This window comes from Leucopleurus acutus (genome assembly GCF_964270905.1).
Source record: "Leucopleurus acutus genome assembly, chromosome: X".
In the NCBI taxonomy this organism is placed as follows: domain Eukaryota; kingdom Metazoa; phylum Chordata; class Mammalia; order Artiodactyla; family Delphinidae; genus Leucopleurus; species Leucopleurus acutus.
In genome coordinates this window covers 91,386,498-91,407,648 of record NC_139148.1, presented here as the reverse complement: position 1 = coordinate 91,407,648, position 21,151 = coordinate 91,386,498, and the positions used below count along the sequence as shown (strand labels likewise).

General features: G+C 37.7%; 1 protein-coding gene across 1 annotated transcript in view; it reads right to left on the bottom strand.

Moving 5' to 3' along the window:
* IL1RAPL2 (interleukin 1 receptor accessory protein like 2) overlaps nt 1-21,151 on the bottom strand; it is a gene marked incomplete at both ends in the record, with an annotated part of 1,088,726 nt that overhangs the window by 483,569 nt on the left and 584,006 nt on the right. Inside the window, one exon of the mRNA XM_082865016.1 lies at nt 13,923-14,109. Within this exon, the coding sequence (XP_082721142.1) occupies nt 13,923-14,109 (187 nt within the window). The remainder of the gene's footprint in view (nt 1-13,922; nt 14,110-21,151) is intronic.

Here is a 21,151-nt window from a genome sequence, read left to right as displayed (position 1 = left end):
ATATTGCTCCAGTTTGTCTACCACTTATCTCAAATGTTCAACGAAAGTGGTGGCCAAAAGCTGTGCAAATATCAGTGAAGCTGTGGGGGATAGGTGTGAGGGGGTACTGAAGTATTTTATCATTTAAATTCTGGATCTGTCAGTTAAGGAATTAAAAAATTGATCATGAGGCAGATGACATGAATAATAGTTGAGGACAGTTTCCATATTCCCCATGGTATATACAACATCTATTCTACCTCTCCTTCTCCCCACCCTTACTCCCATCCTCTGCAGACACATCCTAAATATTCATGTAAAAGTAAAATCAGTGCTGACTCTCAATCCCCAGCTCTGCATGCTTAAGTGTGTGCATGTGTGTGTGCGCACATGTCGTAAAATGATTTGGAAGTGTGAGTACCCATTTATTAGATTTTACTGTAACAAAATTTCTTCTGTTATGATAACAGAAGTGAAAACAAAACACAAAAACTGACACTTAAGTTCACAGGTATAATATTTAAGAGATACACTTGCTTTATGTCCAATACAACTACCCACACACATTGTCAGAGAGTAAATAAAAGTAATACTGTCTAGGGCATCTAGATATAAAGCTGCTTCACTCCCTAGGGTCTTTCCAAAGAACACTTAAGGGTCTGTCTGAAATTCTATTACATACCATGTCTGGCAAGGTTTATCACCTATATGAGATTTGCTTCTGAGTTAAACCTTGGGATATAAGGTTTCTGGGAAAATGAAAAAGAAAGACTGAACAGAAAGAAAAAAAATAGCCCAGCTGCCACTATCGTCATACAATAATAATCCACAATTATTTTCGCATTGCTTCCAACTCTGATAGCCTCAGATTTCTAAAGAATCATTCTGAAGGTCATTAAACAAAAATATGGTCCCTCTGGGCATTTTGAGAGGAAAGGAAAATGAAAACTGAGCTGCTTCACTTTCACATAGCAGTGGTGGGGGCAGGCAAATGAGCCCACACACTCACTTCATTCAAAGACAAATGGCATTGTTTTCTAATGTCATTTTTTGAGGGAAAGTCCATATGCAATTAGCTCTGACCATTTTCATCTTCTCTGCACACTGCTTTGTTTTTTTTCCCCAGGAAGTAAAATCTAAAGAGTGTACAGGAATTATAAAATAACTCCTGATGAGGAACAGCCTGGAATCTTCACATGTTCTTTGGGATAGATACAGATAGTCCCAAGTGCTTTTCAAGTTGTCATCTAGCCTTATAAAGGATTCCTTGTACCCAACAGAGTTTTTGTTTTTAACTGTGTTATAGGAAAATGTTATCTTCAGGTCACCTCCATCCTTCTGGAACAATGTAGTATAGATGAAAATGCAAACTGGCTTCAGAGCAAGACAGCTCTAGGTCAAAATCTGGGGTTCACCCAAGTTCTGTGATCTTGGGAAAATTTGCCTAACTTCTTTAGGTCTCAGTTTTTTACTCTGCATGTGGGGATACTATACACTACCATATGAACAACCAGAATCCAGAGGCTTGCAGAGTTTATTCATTACACTCTTGTTGGGCAGCACTATATTTAGTGGTCATCCAACACAGAGAATGCTTTTCATCCCTAAACTTTCACAATCCTGGATTATATCTCCTCCAAACGTCTGGCTCTACTTGGTGAAACTTGGTGCTAATGGACTAATCAGATAAGAACAAATCTTCACTAATTGGTTAACCATCCCCCAGCAACGTAATACTTTAACCCACTGAAAATGTATAGCTCCTAAGAGGCCACTCCAACACTAATCCTAGCAGGTGGGTAGAGAAATTATATTTTGTTCAGAAGAGCCTTGTAGATGATATCCTGCCCCCACCAACCCATCCTTCACTAAGTTACCTCATTGGCTATCCTGCCCACGTCTGGGTGCCTATATCAAATCTCAGAAGTCTTCCAGGTTTTTTACTCCATTATTTGCAGCATCTCTGCCTTAAGCTGCTGGCTGCGAGGCTTACTACTGTCACTGCTTCTCTCCTGCCCCCAGTCTTCCCATCATCTCTTTCCTATTGGACAGACAACATTACCATACTTCACTCCCTCCAGACCTGTTTAGTTTAATTCTGACAGACTGGTGGGCAATAAAGTTTGCAGCACATAGGTCAAGTCTCAAGATGGTTGTTTATCTGAGGTAAGGACAAACTACCAGAACCTCGAATGGGAACAGGCCCCTAATATTGTCCTCAGTGTGTAATGCCTCTATTAGTTAATGCCTCTGAGACCATTACATTGAACTTAATCAACTGGAAGTTTTCGCTGAGGACCAGTTTTACCTAAGTTTAACAAACAGCTTCAGTTCATGGTCCAGCTGTCCTCTCACAGAACAGTTTGCTGTAGGACATCCTTGCTCAGTCAAAATCACATCAGCCTTTAAATTCCAGCTTCCTTCCCTTCTTCCCAGCCTTCCTGAGTGGAAGATGTTATTTGCCAGCAGTTGCTAGGTTGGGAGCCTAGGATGTTCAACAGAAACATCTGTTGACCCAGCCCCTTGAAGCTGCCAGCCATATTTGGATCTTGGAGTTCCCACCCTGAAATATTCACCACTACATTCACAGTCTACTTCTGAGATAGCATCATCACAACCACAGGTGTATTTCAATCAGTTTGATTTGTTAGTCATGGTTACTTCAGTGCTATTCAGAGCACATGACTCATTTCTCACAGCAAGAACATGAGGAAGATTCATTTAAATATTTATTCTGATTCTGAATTTCAGACACAAAGCAGCTGTGCAACCATAAGGCAATCACATACCCTCTGGTCCTCTTCAAATACTTAACACCCATTCCCTCACACCAAACTTCTCTCCTTTGCCCTGGAGACTGAACTATTCCACAGAGCATCTAGGCTCTGCCTAACAATTTGTAGGAAACCTGAACTTTCTTCACTTTAAAGATGGAAGAGATAGGAGCACAATTGTGAATTGGGTATCAATCTTGTACTTCCACTCCAAATGCCTAGGATAACCCACTGCAGAGAGTCCTTCCCCTCCCTAGTTCTTTTCCTCTAACTTTCTATCTTCACAGTCCTAATGTTGAATTTTGGTACCCCCACAGCAGTTCAGTATAAATCCCACATTCAAATACTTGGGATGAAATCCCAAATTATATGTTCTTGAGCATACTACTTAACCAATCTAAGCCTCAGTTGCTTCACCTATTTTTAAAAAGTTGGTGATAATCATATTATATACCAAATAGGGGTAATTATTAGGATTAAATGAGGTAATGCATATAAATCCTCTGTAATATAGAGCATCACATGCTAAAACCACTCAATAAATATTAACTATTATTCTATCATTGTCATTACCCTCAGCATCCAGCTTTCAAATTACACACAACTATCTTGATATGTTAATAACTATTAGGAGTTAATGTGACTCATATTTCTATAGGAGTCTGGAGGCAATCCAAAAGACAATCCAAAGTTACCATTCCAATGAAGGGGTTGATTTACTTTCTTATCTGACACATAAAGGACCTGAAAGTTATTACTGCCATCCTAACAACAAGAAAAAAGCTGAACAAACTGAAACTCAATAACTTCTTTTATTTCCATCAGGTAATTGAGGTCACAGTAAAAGCCACTGTCCCAGAAACTGGAGAGACAGGTAGATACAGAGAATCACAGTTTACTGGGAGCAGAAACAGCCTCAGGAGCCAACTGGTAGGAACACTTAAAGGATAATTGAGTAATTTCTGGAGACTAAGTGTGAACTAGCTTGAGAAATAAAAAATCCCTGAGGGCCCAGTCTTGGAAGGCAGCCCACACTTCTGTAAGGTTTACCTCCATGAGCCCCACCAGGTTCTTCTCAGACTGAACATCAGAGAAAAATCCTGCTTCTGGAAAAGGATGGGGAAAGTAAACCATTTTGAAATATACCCAAAGAGCCTGCCCATAAAAGACGTGGGGTACAGGAAATATACAACCCCAGCCTCCTCTAGCCTTTGAAGTGGGGAAAGAAATAGCCAGCTCCAGTCCTCTCTATTTTTCCTGTCTTACAGGAAGCTGAGAAGCACATATGATGGTCACAGGCCAGGGACTAGGCTCACTAAAAGACGGAATCTAATCACAGGATTATAGAATGCTTTCCCTTGCCCAACACCTTACCAGCACATCAATAGGGCTCCTGTATAATAACACGATATTACAGTTGAAAGAAATGCACAACACAGACCTTATTTAAGAATATATCTCTAGGGGCTTCCCTGGTGGCGCAATGGTTGAGAGTCCGCCTGCCGATGCAGGGGACACGGGTTCGTGCCCCAGTCCGGGAAGATCCCACATGCCGCGGAGCGGCTGGGCCCGTGAGCCATGGCCGCTGAGCCTGCACATCCGGAGCCTGTGCTACAGGACGGGAGAGGCCACAACAGTGAGAGGCCCGCGTACCACAAAAAAAAAAAAAGAAAAAAAAAAAGAAAAAAAAAAGAATATATCTCTAGAAAGATAACAGGGAAGTAAAAAATAAGGACACCAGAGAGACTTTTAGCTTCTAACACCTACAGCAAGTAGTAAAAACAGCCTGACTCTTAGCCAGATAAACATAAAAAAAAGCTCACAGTAAAGGCCTATTTACTTCAGTTCCTTTTACCAAGTACATCACGTCTGGATTTTTAAAAATATTTACAAGGCATACTAAAAGACAGAAAAAAACACTGTTCAAAGAGAAAGAAGAAGCATCAGAACCAGACTAAGGTAGGGCAGAAATTTTAGAATTACCAGTCTGGGAATTTAAAATAAGTATGATTAATATGTTAATGACACTAATAGAAATAGTGGACAATATGTAAGAACAGAAGAGAGATGGAAACTCTTAGAATCAAAAGAGAAATGCTAGAAATCAAAACACTGTAACAGAAATAAAGAATGTCTTTGATAGGCATATTCATAGACTGGACATGGCCGAGGAAAGAATTAGTGAGCTTGAAGGTATATCAATAGAAACCTCCCAAACTAAAAAACAGAGGAAAAAGAATGAAAAGAAATTGAACAGAATATCCAAGAACTGTGAGAGGAGTACAAAAGATGTAATATAAATGTAATGGGAATACCAGAAGGAGAAGAAAGTGAGAAAGGAACAGAAGAAATATTTGAAGTCATTCTAATGCTGGCTCATCCAAGATTACCAGACTAGATCATACCAGACTGGGTATGACAGAGAGGTTTGGTGTACAGATAGGTTACTATAAGCAAATGAAATGAGTTTTGAACAATATATAAAAGTTAGGCAGGCAAGCAGGACATACAGGACAGAGGGAATAACATGTGTAGAAGAACTCAGATGTGAAAAACCATGGAGTGGACAAAAAAATATGAATAGTTTTGCTCTCTTGAGAGTGGCAATGAGTAGGCGGAGGCCAGATACTAAAAGCCTTAAATTCCATTCTAAGATATTTGTACACTGTCAGGTTTCAAATCTCAGCTCTGTCACTATATAACCTATCTCATAAGACTGTTCTAAGAATTGAATTAGCTAATTAATGAACATGTGTGGCACAGTGTCAGGCCCTGTAAATACTCAACAAAAAGGAACTACTAACTAAAAGTTTTTATAGAATCATTGGAGTGCTTTAAATAGTGGCACACTATGATCAGATGTGCATTTCTAAAAGATCATTCTAATGGATATATAGAAGGTAGTCAGATTATAAAAAGAGACATTGCTTAAAAGGCTTTAATTTACTTTGATCTGTTTTTATCCCTCAAATGTCATTAATGCCATTAAGGATACACAGGAAGACCCTTTAAAGTCTGGATTCTTATAACAATTTAGGAAAGATCAATAGCAAACTCCTGTTAAATTTGAGAAAAACAAACATGTCAATAATTATAGAAGTTGACAAAAACATATCATTTTGATAAATCCAGAAATTGGACAGTCAAAACTCAACCTTATAAGATCTTTATTCCTAATCACCAAAACCCAGCAGCAAATGGTCATCAATGGGTGAATGGCTAAACAGTGGTACATCTCTACAGTGGAATATTGGACTATTATTCAGCAATAAAAGGAATGAACTATTGTTATATACCACAACATTGACAAATCTCAAATGAATTATGCTAAGTGAGCAAAGATAGGCACAAAAGGCTACATATCATATTATTCCATTTATATGACATTCTGGAAAATACAAAACCATAGGAATAGAAAACATATCTTTTTAGCAAGGACTGGGGCTTGGAGGAAGGGACTGAATACAAAAGAACATGGAGAAAATTGCAATGATGAAAATGTTCTGTATCTTGTTTGTGGTGTATATATTTGCCAAAACACATCAAGTTGTTCAAGTAAAAAGGATGCATTTTATGTTTGTAGATTATACAGAATAACAGGACTTTAAAAACCCTCAATCTTAAATTCCCAATTGGAGTTTGAGATGTCCTAACTTTGCTTCTAGCTTTCTATGTAACTTTTTCCTTTCTATAGTAGCAGCAAATATCAAGGACTTTAGTCATTAGATGTTTATAACATGTCTGAGATATATGGCATACATTGTTATATCTATTTTATATGTGGGAAAATAGAGGCCCAGGGTCATCCAATTACTCATCCACATTAATGGTGTAATGGTGACCAGAATCCAGGTCCCCAGGCTCAAAGACCAGTGCTTCTTACACATATTAAATACCCATTCCTCAAATAGCAACCCATCTTCTCTATAATTTGCAAATAATAAATAACCATTTTCCCATTTCTAATGCCATACCTAAAAATAAAAACAAGGATAAACGGGTCTTAAATCTTGTGTCACTGACTGTGGTTTTAGGGCATACAAAATTGAAGCCTTCATGGGATTCCTAGCTCATTCCTTCCGGATAAAAGTATCTTTGAAAATTCTAGTTAAATAGATTAAGATTTTCAGTATGGAATGTAATTTTATGGTTACAAAATAAGGTACATACTAATATCAATACATTTTCAAAAGGGATTCAAAAACCCCAAGCATTTTGCCAAACCATTTTTATAGCCAAAATGTGTCGGCCATTTGGGCTGTGGTATTACAAGGTCTTCAATGACCTTCTTTTTCCCTCTTTAAGAAAATTGTCAGGATTTTCTGGGAGACAAGATTGCAGATTAGAAAGACTTGAGCTCACCTCCTCTCATGAAAACACCAAAATCACAACTTATTGCTGTACAACCATTGACAAAAAAGACTGGAACCTACCAAAAAAGATATTCTACATCCAAAGACAAATAAGAAACCACAGGACGGTAGGAGGGGAACTTTCATGATATAATCAAATCCTATAACCACCGAGTGGGTGACCCACAAACTGGAAAATAATTATATCACAGATGTTCACCCATAGGAGTGAGAGTTCTGAGCCCCATGTCAGGTTCCCCAGCCTGGGGGTCTGGCATCAGGAGGAGGAGCCCCCAGAGCATTTGGCTTTGAAGACCAGTGGGCTTGTGTAAAGGAGATCCACAGGATGGAGGGAAACAGAGACTCCACTCTTCAAGGGCACACACAAGGTTTCACGTGCACTGGGACTGTGGGCAAAACAGTGACTCCATAGAAGCCTGGGCCAGACCTACCTGTGGGTCTTGGAGGCTCTCCTGGGGAGGCAAGGGTTGTCTGTGGCCCACTACAGGGGCAAGGACACTGGTGGCAGAGACCCCAGGCAGTATTCCTCAGAGTGAGCTTCCCTGGTGGTCACCATTTTGGCACCGAGACCTGGCCCCACCCAACAGCCTGAAGGCTCCAGTGCTGGGACACCTCAGGCTAAACAACAAACAGAGTGGAAACACAGACCCACCCATCAACAGACAGGGGGCTTAAAGTTGTCCTGAGCCCACAGCCATCTCTGGACACACCCCTTGACACAGCCCTGCCCATCAGAGGGACAAGACCCAGCGCCACCCACCAGTGGACAGGCACCAGTCCCTCCCACCAGGAAGCCTGCACAAAACCTTGGACCAACCTCACCCACGAGGGGGCATACACCAGAAGCAGGAAGAACTACAATCCTACAACCTGCAGAACAGAGACCACAAATACAGAAAGTTAGACAAAATGGGATGGCAGAGAAACATGTTCCAGATGCAGGAACAAGATAAAAGCCCAGAAGAACAACTAAGTGAAGTGGAGATAGGCAATCTGCCTGAAAAGGAATTCAGAATAATGATAGTAAAGATGATCCAAGATCTCAGAAAAAGAATGGAGGAACAGACTGAGAAGGTACAAGAAATGTTTAACAAAGAACCAGAAGATTTAAAGAACAAACAGAGATAAACAATACAATAACTGAAATGAAAAATACACTAGAAGGAATCAATAGCAGAATAAATGAGGCAGAAGAAGGAATAAGTGAGCTGGAAGACAGACTGGTGGAAATAATTGTCACAAAACAGAATAAAGAAAAAGGAGTGGAAAGAAATGAGGACAGTCTAAGAGACTTCTGGGACAACTTCAAACACACCAACATTTGCATTATAGGGGTCCCAGAAGGAGAAGAGAGAGAACCTGCCTGAGAAAACATTTGAAGAGATAGTAGCTGAAAACTTCCCTAACATGGGTAAGGAAACACTCAAGTTCAGGAAGCACAGAGAGTCCAATACAGGATAAACCCAAGGAGAAACACGCCAAGACACATTTTAATCAAATTGACAAAACTTAAAGACAAAGAGAAAATATTTAAGGCAACAAGGGAAAAGCAACAAATAACATACAAGGGAATGCCCATAAGGTTAACAGCTGATTTTTCAGCAGAAGCTCAAATGAATGTATTTACAAAGTGGAAACAGACTCACAGACTTCAAAAACAAACTCATGGTTACCAAAAGGGAAAGGTCGGGGGGAGGCATACATTAGGAGTTTGGGATTAACATATACACACTACTATATATAAAATAGATAATCAACAAGGACCTATTGTATAGCACAGGGAACTCTATTCAATATTCTATAATAACCTATATGGGAAAAGAATCTGAAAAAGAATAGATATATGTATCTGTATAACTGAATCACTTTGCTGTACACCTGAAACTAACACAACATTGTAAATCAACTATACTCAAATATAAAATAAAAATTAAATTAAAAAAAAACTCCATACTACCCAACTTAGCATTTAAAAAAAAGAAAGAAAACTGTCAGAATGTTTAGCAAGATAAATAACTGTAAAGCTCTTAACTTTGGAAGCTTATCTCATTGTAATGAGTGACAGCATTTAGAAATGGTCATTCCTAGACTATTATTTAGGAGATGAAATTAACTCCTCACAATCCATCTGCAATTTTCTTAAACATGGTATGAGTCAGATATCTATTTTTTTGCAAGTGAATTGTCAATTATGTGCACATCATTTTTAATAAGCCGTTATCCCCCCTCCAAACCCATCAAAATGATATGTTATTATATACTAAATTCTCATATATACATACTTTATCTGTTTCTGGATTCTCTATTCTATTTAACTGATCTATTTATGCTTTCTTAAACTTACTATTTTAATTGCTACTGTTTTGCAGTAAGTTCAGTCTCAGTTAGACTAAGTCCCCTCTTATTAATGTTTTCTTCCAAAATTTCATTTGCAAAACTGATATATTCACTCATCCATATGAATGTTATAATGTTTATCATGTTGTCTAATTTCTAAAAATTCATATTTTAGCAAATTAGATTACTTATTTATATAATATTGGGAATAACTGATCTTTTTTTCTATGAGATCTTCCAATGCAGAAATATGTTCTGTCTCTCCATTAATTTAGACTATATTTTATGTCCTTCAATAAAATTATATTTTTATATAGGTCTCCTCCCATCTTTGTTAAATGTATTCCAAAGTGTTTTACAGTTTTTCATTGTTGTAAATGGGATAATTTCATTTTTTCCTTTACATATTTAACCGATTATTACTGGCAAAAATAAAACTTATTGAATAGTTTGTATATTTTTATTAAGCTAACTTATCAAATTATCTCATTAGTTCTATTTCTTTGTTGTTGTTTAATCTCTTGGGTTTTCTTGGTATACAATTATACAATCTGAAAAATAAGATTATTTTGTCCTCCTTTTCCAATGTTTGTATAGTGTATTTCATTTAAATTTCTTATGGCATCAGCTAGAACCTCCAAAACAATACTGAATAATAGAACTGACAGAGATCATTCCTATCTTGTACGCCATGGATGTAAGGATATAAGTATGTTTTCAAGGATGTTTACTGCAATACTTGGATTATTTTTAAAAAACTAGAAAAAATTGAATATCCATCTGAAAAATGGTTGAATAAAGCAAGGTTATATCTAGCCTATGAACTATGATACAGCTATTAAAAATGAATTAGATATATATAGTCAACATGCACATAGTAGGCACCCAGTATATATATACTAACTGAATGAATGAATTTGCACTGACCTATCCATAATGCACTCAATCATTCCATTATAACCAATGGCAAACATCTGAAATTAAGATAATTGTGGCAAGAAAAAGGAGGATTCAAACTGGAAGACTTGACTTCATTAACATCAGCCTTTTATCAGCAGAGGTAACTAATGACACAGATATGCGTTTTACCCCAAGGAACATATTTGTATTTTCATTCCTAATGTCCTATTAAGGTTAGGGAATTTTTTTGTTTAGAAATGGGATAAAGGGACTCTACACTCTTGTGTCAAGTGTTCTCAGTGAATAATGAGGTTGTTCTTGTGTTCTTAGTTCAATGAAGAAAATAATCTTTATCTCTCATTTCAAAAATGTTTCCAAAAGCATTGACATAATTGTATATTCTGTTCTAATATTTAAGCCCCATACATAGCGTCAGGAGGAAGTGCTGAAAGTGTAACCCCTCTCCTCACTTCCTTTTGCTAACAGAGTTCAGATAGAGGAGTTACAGCCCCCTTATGCATATCTCTTACATTCCAAGGACAACCAGGATAGGCTTACTCATTCATCTTTATGAACACGCCCCAGTGCCATATGAGCCACCTCTACCTTCCTATTCACCTGTGATTACCTGCAGGCATGGAAGAATAGTCCTCAAAGGCCTGCCATAACAGGATGGTTGGAAAGTAAACAAGTTTAAAGATTACATATATTTGAAAAGAAGACTGGGAAAAGGATCATGCAACACATACTTTTCACTGTTAAAACACTGGAGATAATACATTGTACATTTCTAACTTTGGATATGCACCAGAATTAACTCCAGACAAATGTGTCCTCCTTTTTTCATTGTTGTAGCCAGAGCAAAATCACTTCATGTTCAGTCTGGTAGGAAATGCACAGACTACAAAGCAAGCAAGGCAGATTATCGAAGTATTGGCTAAAAAGGAAACGTTTTCCTAATATGTCAATTTTTCAAGGATTTACTTAAAACCATGTGTGAAAAGTGGGGTTAACAATGCATTTGGGAGCTTCACAGACTCTTTAACTTTTGGTTTTAATTTTTTATCCTGATCCATTTGTATAGTGTAATGGCTAAGTGGAAGGGCCCAGGAGCCAAACTGCAAGTCACAAACAGCTGTGTGACATTTGTTGAGTCACTTAACTCGTCTGAGTCTCCAGTCATGTCTTTTGTAAAATGGGGATAATAATAATACCTACATAAGACATAAGATTGAGACTGAGAAACTAGAAGTTGAGTTAATCCATCTAAAGCACTTAAAATAGAGTCTGGCATATAGTAAGTACTTAATAAATATTACCTATCATTATGCTTATTATTTATCAATTGTAAAATGTTATACAAATATTAAATGTTATTATCCAGGCAGAGCTGGAAAAGCCCTTTGTTTCACCATCATTGGTCCATTTCTAAGAAAGAGTGAGGGTTAGCTTTTTCCAAGGAATAAACTGCTTTGGTAGACAATGACTATGGTGATGTATAGAGATGTGAAGAAAGGGGAAAAAAGAATTTAGTGAAAAGACAAAAAGATGAGATAGAATGAACACTGTAAGAGAAAGCTGATGACCTGGAGTTTACTCCTATCTGCTAACCCTTGAGCTAGTCAACCTCCCTGCCTGAAGTATAAAATTGAAATAAAACCTTTTTTACTCATCTTAAAGAAGTGCCTGCAATCGAGGCTGGGTTTAGCTCCAGGCCTATTGCAGGAGAGGTTAGTGATTAAGAAAATGGACTCTGGAACCACACTGCCTTGAATATAAAATGAAGCTTTGTTAGCTGAGTAGCTTTGGACAAGTCTCTACATTCCTGTAAGACTCAAGTTTTTTCCTCTGTTAAATGATGATAATAGCGCCCACCACACAGAGTTGCATTGAGACTTAAGTAAGATAACATAGAGACCAAGCTTAGCACAGCAAATGGCACATAGTAAGTGATTAAGAAATACTAACAAGGCTAGGACTTTCCCTGGTTGTCGAGTGGTTAAGACTCTGTACCTCCACTGCAGGGCGTGCGGGTTTGATCCCTGGTCAGGGAACTAAGATCCCACATGCCATGCAGCGTGGCCAAAAAAAAAAAAAAAAATTAAAGAAAAAAGAACTACTAACAAGGCTGATGATGGTATGAAGGGTCCCACTAAGTATGGATATTCTATATTTATGCATAATGAACATCATGTTCCTTTTTATGTGTCAGAATATTAAGAAAAAAAAAAGGAGGATGACACTTCACAAAGAGACTTGAGGTTCTAGTTCAGGACATGCTCTTGCTGTCTCTTGTCGAGTTCCCCCAGGCATGAAGATAGAGGAACTTCCAAATGTAAAAGCACCTGACAACTGTAGGAGCTAGGGTTTAGGCTTTCCTGGAAACTGAGGGTCTGTCAGATACTACAGAAACAAGCTGTCCTACCTTTTATGTATGTTTGGTTGCAATAATGTGCACAGTACCTGTGCAGAAAACCCCCTTGGTCACCTCTGGCCACCATATATAGTCATATATGGTCACCATGGGCCAACCAGTGTGGCTCAGAGGTGGCAGAGGGTGCTCAGTCCTCTTTTAGAACCACAGTGCCCCAGGCTCGCAGCCAGAATATCATAGTTGAAAGGTTGTATGTTTATTTTTCTGCTTCCTGCCCTAGATCCATGCTCTGCCTTTGTCTGACCTACTCTGGGCCCAGAGAAGCTGAAGACTATCGATTCTACCCCCTGGTTTTGCTTTCTGAATTCTGTTTGAACTCACATGGTGGGAGGGAAGACACTAGCAAGAAACCAGAAGGCGGGAGTTAAAGGGGTTAGGGTGTCCATTCTATCCACTCCCTCTCTGTTTTCCACAGTTAATATGCTCCTTTAAGGCCACAGCTCTTGACAGGCCTGCTCCGCTCTTGCCAGGTTCCAGAGATACAGCTCCTTCCCCTTGCCACTCTAGACCTAGGAGCGGTAATTTACAGCTTTTTCCCTTTTTGGTTCCCTTAACCCTAACCACACCTCTGTAAACAGTTCCTTCATTCAACTCTCATCTGTACAACCTTTGAGTGTGGTTTATTTCCAGATAAACACGTTATTTCCAGTGTTCACATATCCTGCACTGGGCCCATTTCTCTCCTCTGCACTGACTGCAGTGGTTCTCACAATATAGACCATGATAATCGTTGTTATTTTTTGTAAGCACCATTCCTTGTAAAGATGGGCCTTTGTTCCTAACAGTGAATAATATTTCTAGGTCCCTCAAATAATTTCTTTCATGTGTTATTTCAGTCTTCACTCTTCTTCCCATTTGCTCTCATGAGTTGGGGTAAAGGGATATTTTCCTTATTTTTAGTCATTGGAGAAGCTGGGATTGCTTCTGACACCTGCTGATGGAAGTACATGAAAACCAGTAATATATAGGGATCATAGCTCTGAATTATTTAGCTGTGGATCTGCTGATTCTTCTCAGTGAAATATCTAATACCAAAAACTCAAAATAAAATCTCTCCCTTTTTATCTCCCCAAGCCAGCTATTGACTTAGGGTAAAAAAATGCATTTGACATCATGCTGAGTTACCTTGTACCACACAACATCAGGCTCCTGATCGGACTTTTTAAAGTCATCCATGTCTGGGCAGGATATCTCCTTTCTTTTAGTGACTTCAGATTTTTCCAAATAGCGGATCCTGCTATTGTAGCACAGACCTGATTCATTCTCTGCAACAGTCAAGGACATTGACACCTTCATGCAATATGTCGAGTTTCTGTAGGGATAGAGAAATAGCAAAATGGCTTTATTGGGTGTTTACACCTATGTTTTTACTCTGTATATTTCAAGAATATTGACTTTTCCACTTAGGACCTTGCCTAGAAATCAGAAACAACATGGAAACAACACAGAACATTTTTCTACTTCAACTGACATGAAGATATGGAACAAAATGCTAATGTGGACATCTCTGGCCATGAGATAGCTACACAGAGCAGCTGTACCCATCTTCTGAAATGTAAAACAGTCAGACTGCTTTCCCAGTGGTAAACATTGCTATGTTGACAATCTGATAGCAAAAACTTATGAGAAAGTCTATAACTAGGGCTATAGCCATTTCTGGTTTGCCCTTATGGCCAGTCCCTTAACAGGTATTCCAAGGATTGTTAATTTTTCCATTGGTTTCTAAGCCAACATTTTCTTTTATAGGATACATACCAAAAAACAGATCAACAACTTGTATGGGTATAAGTGAATCACTTTGTTGTACACCTGTAACTAGCACATCATTGTTAATTAACTATACTCAAATATAAAATAAAAATAAAAACAGATCAACATATAGAAGATACCCGTTAACTCACATAGCTTTTTAAGGTGTTTACTGAGATATGTCAGGGGTCAAATTTGGGTTCCTACAAAGAACAAATCCTAGCAGAGTGGATTAATTTTATTCATCAAAACTAGAATTACAAAGGAATTTCAACATTGAATTTTACCATAAAGCTGCTTTAGAAATTGGACATTACTGGGCTAACCCATAATAGAAGGGTATTTATGAAATTGAATTCTGCCTTCATTTCCCTATATATATCCCATGACATTTCCCTACCCTACTCTACCTAGACTCCAGAAGATATCAACCTCACAAAAGAAATCTGGAAAGTATGAGGAAGAGATCAGAAGCAGCCTGGTAAGACTCAAAAGAAGGTCAACTGTAAATCTCTTGGTGAGACATTTCAGAATCATATGTGTTCTAAACATCAAGGGATACCTGCTGTTAAAAAACAAAAGTGCCAGGGATAATTCAAAACCGAGTATTTTTACAACTAAGTAAAAACAATCCTGATAAATGGGATTAACATGCCAACCAATAATTTTAAGATGGCCTCAAATGATTGTTACTATTTGTACTTCTTACTATTCATTGAAATTTCACAATATACCAGACACCATACAAAACACAGGAGTGCAGATGGCTGCTGCCCATTGGGTTTACAAACTAAGTTAATCAAAATGACTGCTACTTGGATTTCTAGTGAAGTTAATTACTGGCAAGTACTCCTGACTATGTGATGCCTGTGTCATCTGAAGATACACTTCCATTCTGATATTCAGATGTAACCCCATTATACAATGTAGATTGTGAGCTATTGCTTTTCTCTCTTCCTCAATGTAGGTTCTTAGGGTTTAATATATGGCCACTAGGGATCAAATGTAAGAACATTTAATTCTATTAGATGTTTGACAGCTTCTTTAAGAGCCATGAAGCTAAACCCCCCAGAAATGTTTTTAAGTCTCAGCCAATAAGGTAAAATTTGGTTCAATCAATTTGGCTCTTCTTGACTCCATTTTCAATACTTCAGTGCTAAACATGCCCATGTCTTCTTGCTTTCTTTAACATCCTACATGATGTGGCCTATCGTAACATTCTGTCCTTCACTCATTAGGGTGCAGTTGCAATCGTATTTACTCTGTTTCTTGAATATACTAAGCCTATTTGAGCCATGGTTGTTTATACTTGCTCTTCTCTTTGATTTTCTATCATGTGCTTTTTGTTAAGTGTGAGCAAAGAATTTGTTGCTCTTGTTCATCACTCTATTCCTGGGATCTAAGTTGATAGCAAGGGCTTAGTAAATGTTAGTTGATTAAATGTGTGGGCATCAAAAGGTATGTATTCAAGAGACATGTCCTCCCTGCTCTACTTTTGCATAAACTCATTATGGAACTAACCACCCCATCCCCATTCTACAGAGTCATGTGTGTATGTGGCTGGTCAAATATCACATTCCCTGTTTAAATATGACTCAAGATAATTCTGCAGGTATTCTTGTACCACCAGGGTAAGGATTAGCCAAATTTGGTGCATCAGCATACCAGCAAAGAAAAAACTATAATGACTATATCTGGGAGACAAGGAGGACTAGGGTATGTATAGGGGATGGAAGGAAGATAAATGGTCACAGTTTTTAAAAAGTTTTAAACGAAGCAGAAAGAAAATCACCTCTGCTAAGAATGTAAAATATTATGAACAGTTGTTAATGTCACAGACTTTGATCGTATCTGTTCCATGGTATCCATCCATACAGGTGAAATCTTGCCATTTTTGTGTTACAAACCCAGGGAGAGAGAGCTGTTGTCCAGCAGTCTCAACAATAGAAGTATTAGACAGAATGTACAGTTCCCTGAAAGGAGCTTACTATCCCAGATCTATTTAGTCCTGAGGATAAAATAGGATAGACTAAGTAAGGGACCAATATAATATTGTGGTTTCATAACAAAGCACTAGCTTTGAACTAAGATCCACTAGGTTCAACTAGCTCTGTGTCCTTGAGCAAGTTATGTAACATCTCTCAGTCTCAGATTCCTCAGCTGAAAAATGAGGATAAGAAATCCTTTATGGTGGCTCCACTGGAGTTTGGAGGAGGAAGCTCTTTTATTATACAAACTTAAGCAAAAACAAGTTTACTGTTTTCAGTTGGAATGGTTATAATATCTGACCTCTCCAGGCTGCTGTAACTATTAAGCAAATATAAAACATGTAACACAGCATCTGACCCATAGTAAATATTTAATAGACTGCCATTAGAATTGTTTTTTTTTTTACCGCTTGTATTAGTTCCTACATATATTGTTGATAAATTAATAATTATAATTTATATGTGATGTAGTAATTGTGAACAATCATCAGTATAATAAAAACAATACATTGGCAGTGATGGGTTAAGATATGCCACTGGCCTGGGGTGCCACTTGAGAGAAGAGTCTAGAAGAGGTCAGTTAGGCAAAAGGCCTAGTACCAGTGTGCCATGAAGGTCTGAAAGGATCAAAAAGATATACTGACCTAGGCACAAAAAGAAGTTAATCAAGAGAAAGCAGCTAAGGCAAGAAGGAACTTCCAGGTACTGTGAATACCAGCTACTAGGCAAAGGCCAGAACTTTGGAGGTTGAATTGTTAATAAGAGTTCCACTAAGCCTTTTGCAAGTTTCTTAGACAAACACCTTCTATAATAAAGCCCAGACCCCTAGGCAAGGTTTCGTGTTCCCTCTCCAAAATGCCCAAAGTATACACTATGTAGGTCATGCCAGCAGCACTTTCATTAACTTGGGATGAGGATGAGGGCAGGGAACCCACCCTGGAAATGGCTGATAGGTTGAAGGAGGAAATATTCTCTAACCCTTATCCACAAACAATCTTGACCAGGGCTCTGCATGAATTCACTCTTGCTCTGGTCTTTACCATGTAAAAGCCTGCTGACAGATTGCTTGTTACCCCATGAGCAAGCCCTAGTATGAAGTCCTTGATGACGACCAAATTCTCCAGAACTCAAGACAAGGCCTGGTGTGAGTCCTGTTGTTTCCACTGCTGACTTGGGGAAGGTGTGATCAAGGATGCCTGACAGTCTGAGACTCAGATTGATTTTGATTAGTTGTGTAATCCAGCCCTGGCACAGTTCCTGTTAATAATCTTGCATTATATAGATTTTACTTTGAAAAATGCCGCAGGCCAGTTCTATTTAAAATGTTTCCTGCAACTGGGACCTAAAAATGTTACTTTTCTGTCATTAGGTACAATTAGAGCTGTGCAAGTTTGAGGAGGCAGACTGACGAGTGTGCAAGAATGGGAATTGTACTTTTTTCTGTCCTCCCTTCACATCCTGAGGGGGACAAGGAGCACATTCAGGCTCAACATGAGCAAAGGGCCTTCACAGTGATGTTGCAGCAATGCCTTACAATTGTATACATTTGTAATCTTTCAAGTATTTCCATATCTCTTGTCTTACTTAATTCTGGCAATAATCCAGGAAAAGGTGCACGGTAAGTATCATCTACATTTTGTATAGGAGTAAAACAGAGACACAGAGAGGATAAATAACTTAGTCAAGATCATATAGCTGGTCAGTGGCTTAGAACCAAGGTTCTGGCTGTTAGCCCCTGGCCACTCTCAGAACTTGGTGCTATCAGCTGAACTAACTCATGGTTATCCACACCAACTTGGGGATGCTCACAGAAAGAAATGCAGATGTGTACAGATAACACTTAAAGAACACTGTTATTAAAATGCACAGCACAGAATTTTCAAATTTGTAAATAAACTTTGCTTTCTATTCCAAAGGTTTAATGTTAGCTACTTTAGGTCATAATTTATACACTTTGTTTGCAGAAATATTTCTAAGGGACAATGTTGATCATCTTGGGTTTCCTAAGGGGAAAAGTGAGACCTAGGATTTAAAACATACATGAGAAATACAGATGCCCCTTTCCAATTCCCATTTATAAAACATGCTAATATTATAAAATCTAAAGTTGTATTTCAAAATATGAGTTTAAGTGCATTTGCTGTATCACCAGGGTTAGCCTACTGAAAATAAACTAAATAAATTAGGGAATTCTTTCATATCTAAAAGCAGAAGCCCAGAAAAAATGTGTCAGGATATAGTTGAAACTTTTCTAAATGGTTCCTTCAACTGTCTTATCTTCATTTCAAAATACTTTCCTTGAAAATCACAGAACTATCTAATGGTTAGTAAACTAAAACCAAGTTTGTTTTCTGATATTTTTGAAATGTGAATTGACCACTATGCATAACTATCAATTAATCAATCTACAATTACTGGATGATATTGTCCTCAAACCAAAAGAACTATGAACTGATATTATACCAATTCAGGGAAGGGAAACAAATGAATAAACAAACAGGATATTAGGCCCTTTGGTGAATTCCATTTCTTGAGAATCATTATAAAATAAGATTTTACTGAAAAACATATTTGTGTGGAAAAGGAGACTTTCAGATGAGTGCAGAAATAAGTACATATAACTGCAAACATGAAATGTTAATACTTTAAAAGACCAAGAGGAGAAAAAATGGGGGAGGATATAAATTACTAATATCAGAAATAAAAGAGGGGACATACAAATCCCATGAATACTAAAAGGATAACATAGGAATATTGTGAACAGCTCTATGCCCACAAATCTGATAACCTAGATGAAATGGACCAATTTTTTGAAAGGCAGAATCTGCCAAAACTCATACAAGAAGAATCAGACAATATGAATAGACGTATAGCTATTAAAGTAATTGAATAGATAATTAATAACCTTCCAAAACAGAAAGCACCAGGCCCAGATAGATTCACTGGTAAATTCTATCAAATATTTAAGAAAGAAATTATATCAATTCTCTATAATCTCTTTCAGAAGATAGAAGCAGAAGGAATACTTTCTAACTCATTCTATGAGGCCATCATTACCCTAATACCCAAACCAAAGACATTAAAAGAAAACTGCAGACCAATATTTCTCATGAACATAGATGCAAAATACTCAACAAAATGTTAGCAAATCAAATCCAATAATGTATAAAAAGAATTATACACCACAACCAAGTGAGATTTATCCTGGTTCGACATTCAAAAAGCAATAATGTAATCCATCATATCAACAAGCTAAAGTAGAAAAAATCACATGATCAGATCAGTAGACACAGAAAAAGCATTTGACAAAATCCAAAACGCATTCATAATAAAAACTCTCAGTAAACTAGGACTAGAGGGGAAATTCCTCAACTTGATAAAGAATATCTACAAAAAACCCTACAGCTAACATATTTAGGGTGAGAAACTAGAAGCTTTCCGACAATGACCAGGAATAAGGCAGTATGTCCTCTCTCACTACTCTTTTTCAACGTTATACTGGAAGTCCTAGTTAATGCAGTAGACATGAAAATTCATAGATTACATGATTTTCTATGTAGAAAATCTGAAAGAACTGACAAAAAAATGCCTGGAACTAATAAGCATTTATAGCAAGGTTGCAGGATATAAGGTTAATATACAAAAGTCAATTGCTTTCCTATATGTCAGAAATGAACAAGTTTTAAATTTGAAATTAAAATCACAATACCATTTATATTTTAGAAAACCCTAAATGAAACACATAGATATATATCTAACAAAATATTTACAAGATCTAGATGATGATAACTACAATACTGAGAAGAACAAAGCTGGAGGACTGACACTACCTGACGTCAAGGTCTACTATCAAGCTATAGTAATTAAGGCAAGAGATATGGGAATATATGTATATATATAACTGATTCATTTTGTTGTGAAGCTGAAACTAACATACCATTGTAAAGCAATTATACTCCAATAAAGATGTAAAAAAAAAAAAAGATAATGGGAAAATAATAGACAAATAGATCAATGGAATAGAATGTTGAGCCTGGAAATAAATCCACATAAATATAGTCAACTGATCTTTTTTTTTAAACATCTTTATTGGAGTTGCTTTACAATGGTGTGTTAGTTTCTGCTTTACAACAAAATGAATCAGTTATATATATACATATGTTCCCATATCTCTTCCCTCTTGCGTCTCCCTCCCTCCCACCCTCCCTATTTTTTTTTAATCTGAGAAATCTTTCCTTTGCCTTCATTTTTAAAAAAAATTATTTATTTTAGTTTTGGCTGCGTTGGGTCTTCTTTGCTGCATGGGGGCTACACTTTCTCTAGTTGCAGCAAGTGGGGGCTACACTTCCTTGCAGTGCACGGGCTTCTCGTTACAGTGGCTTCTCTTGTTGTGGAGCATGGGCTCTAAGCTCATGGGCTTCAGTAGTTGTGACTCGTGGGCTCTAGAGCTCAGGCTCAGTAGTTGTGGCACACGGGCTTAGTTGCTCCGCAGCATGTGGGATCTTCCCGGACCAGGGCTCGAACCCGTGTCCCCTGCATTGGCAGGAGGATTCTTAACCACTGAACCACCAGGGAAGCCCTCAACTGATCTTTGGCGAAGAAGCAAAGGCAATACAA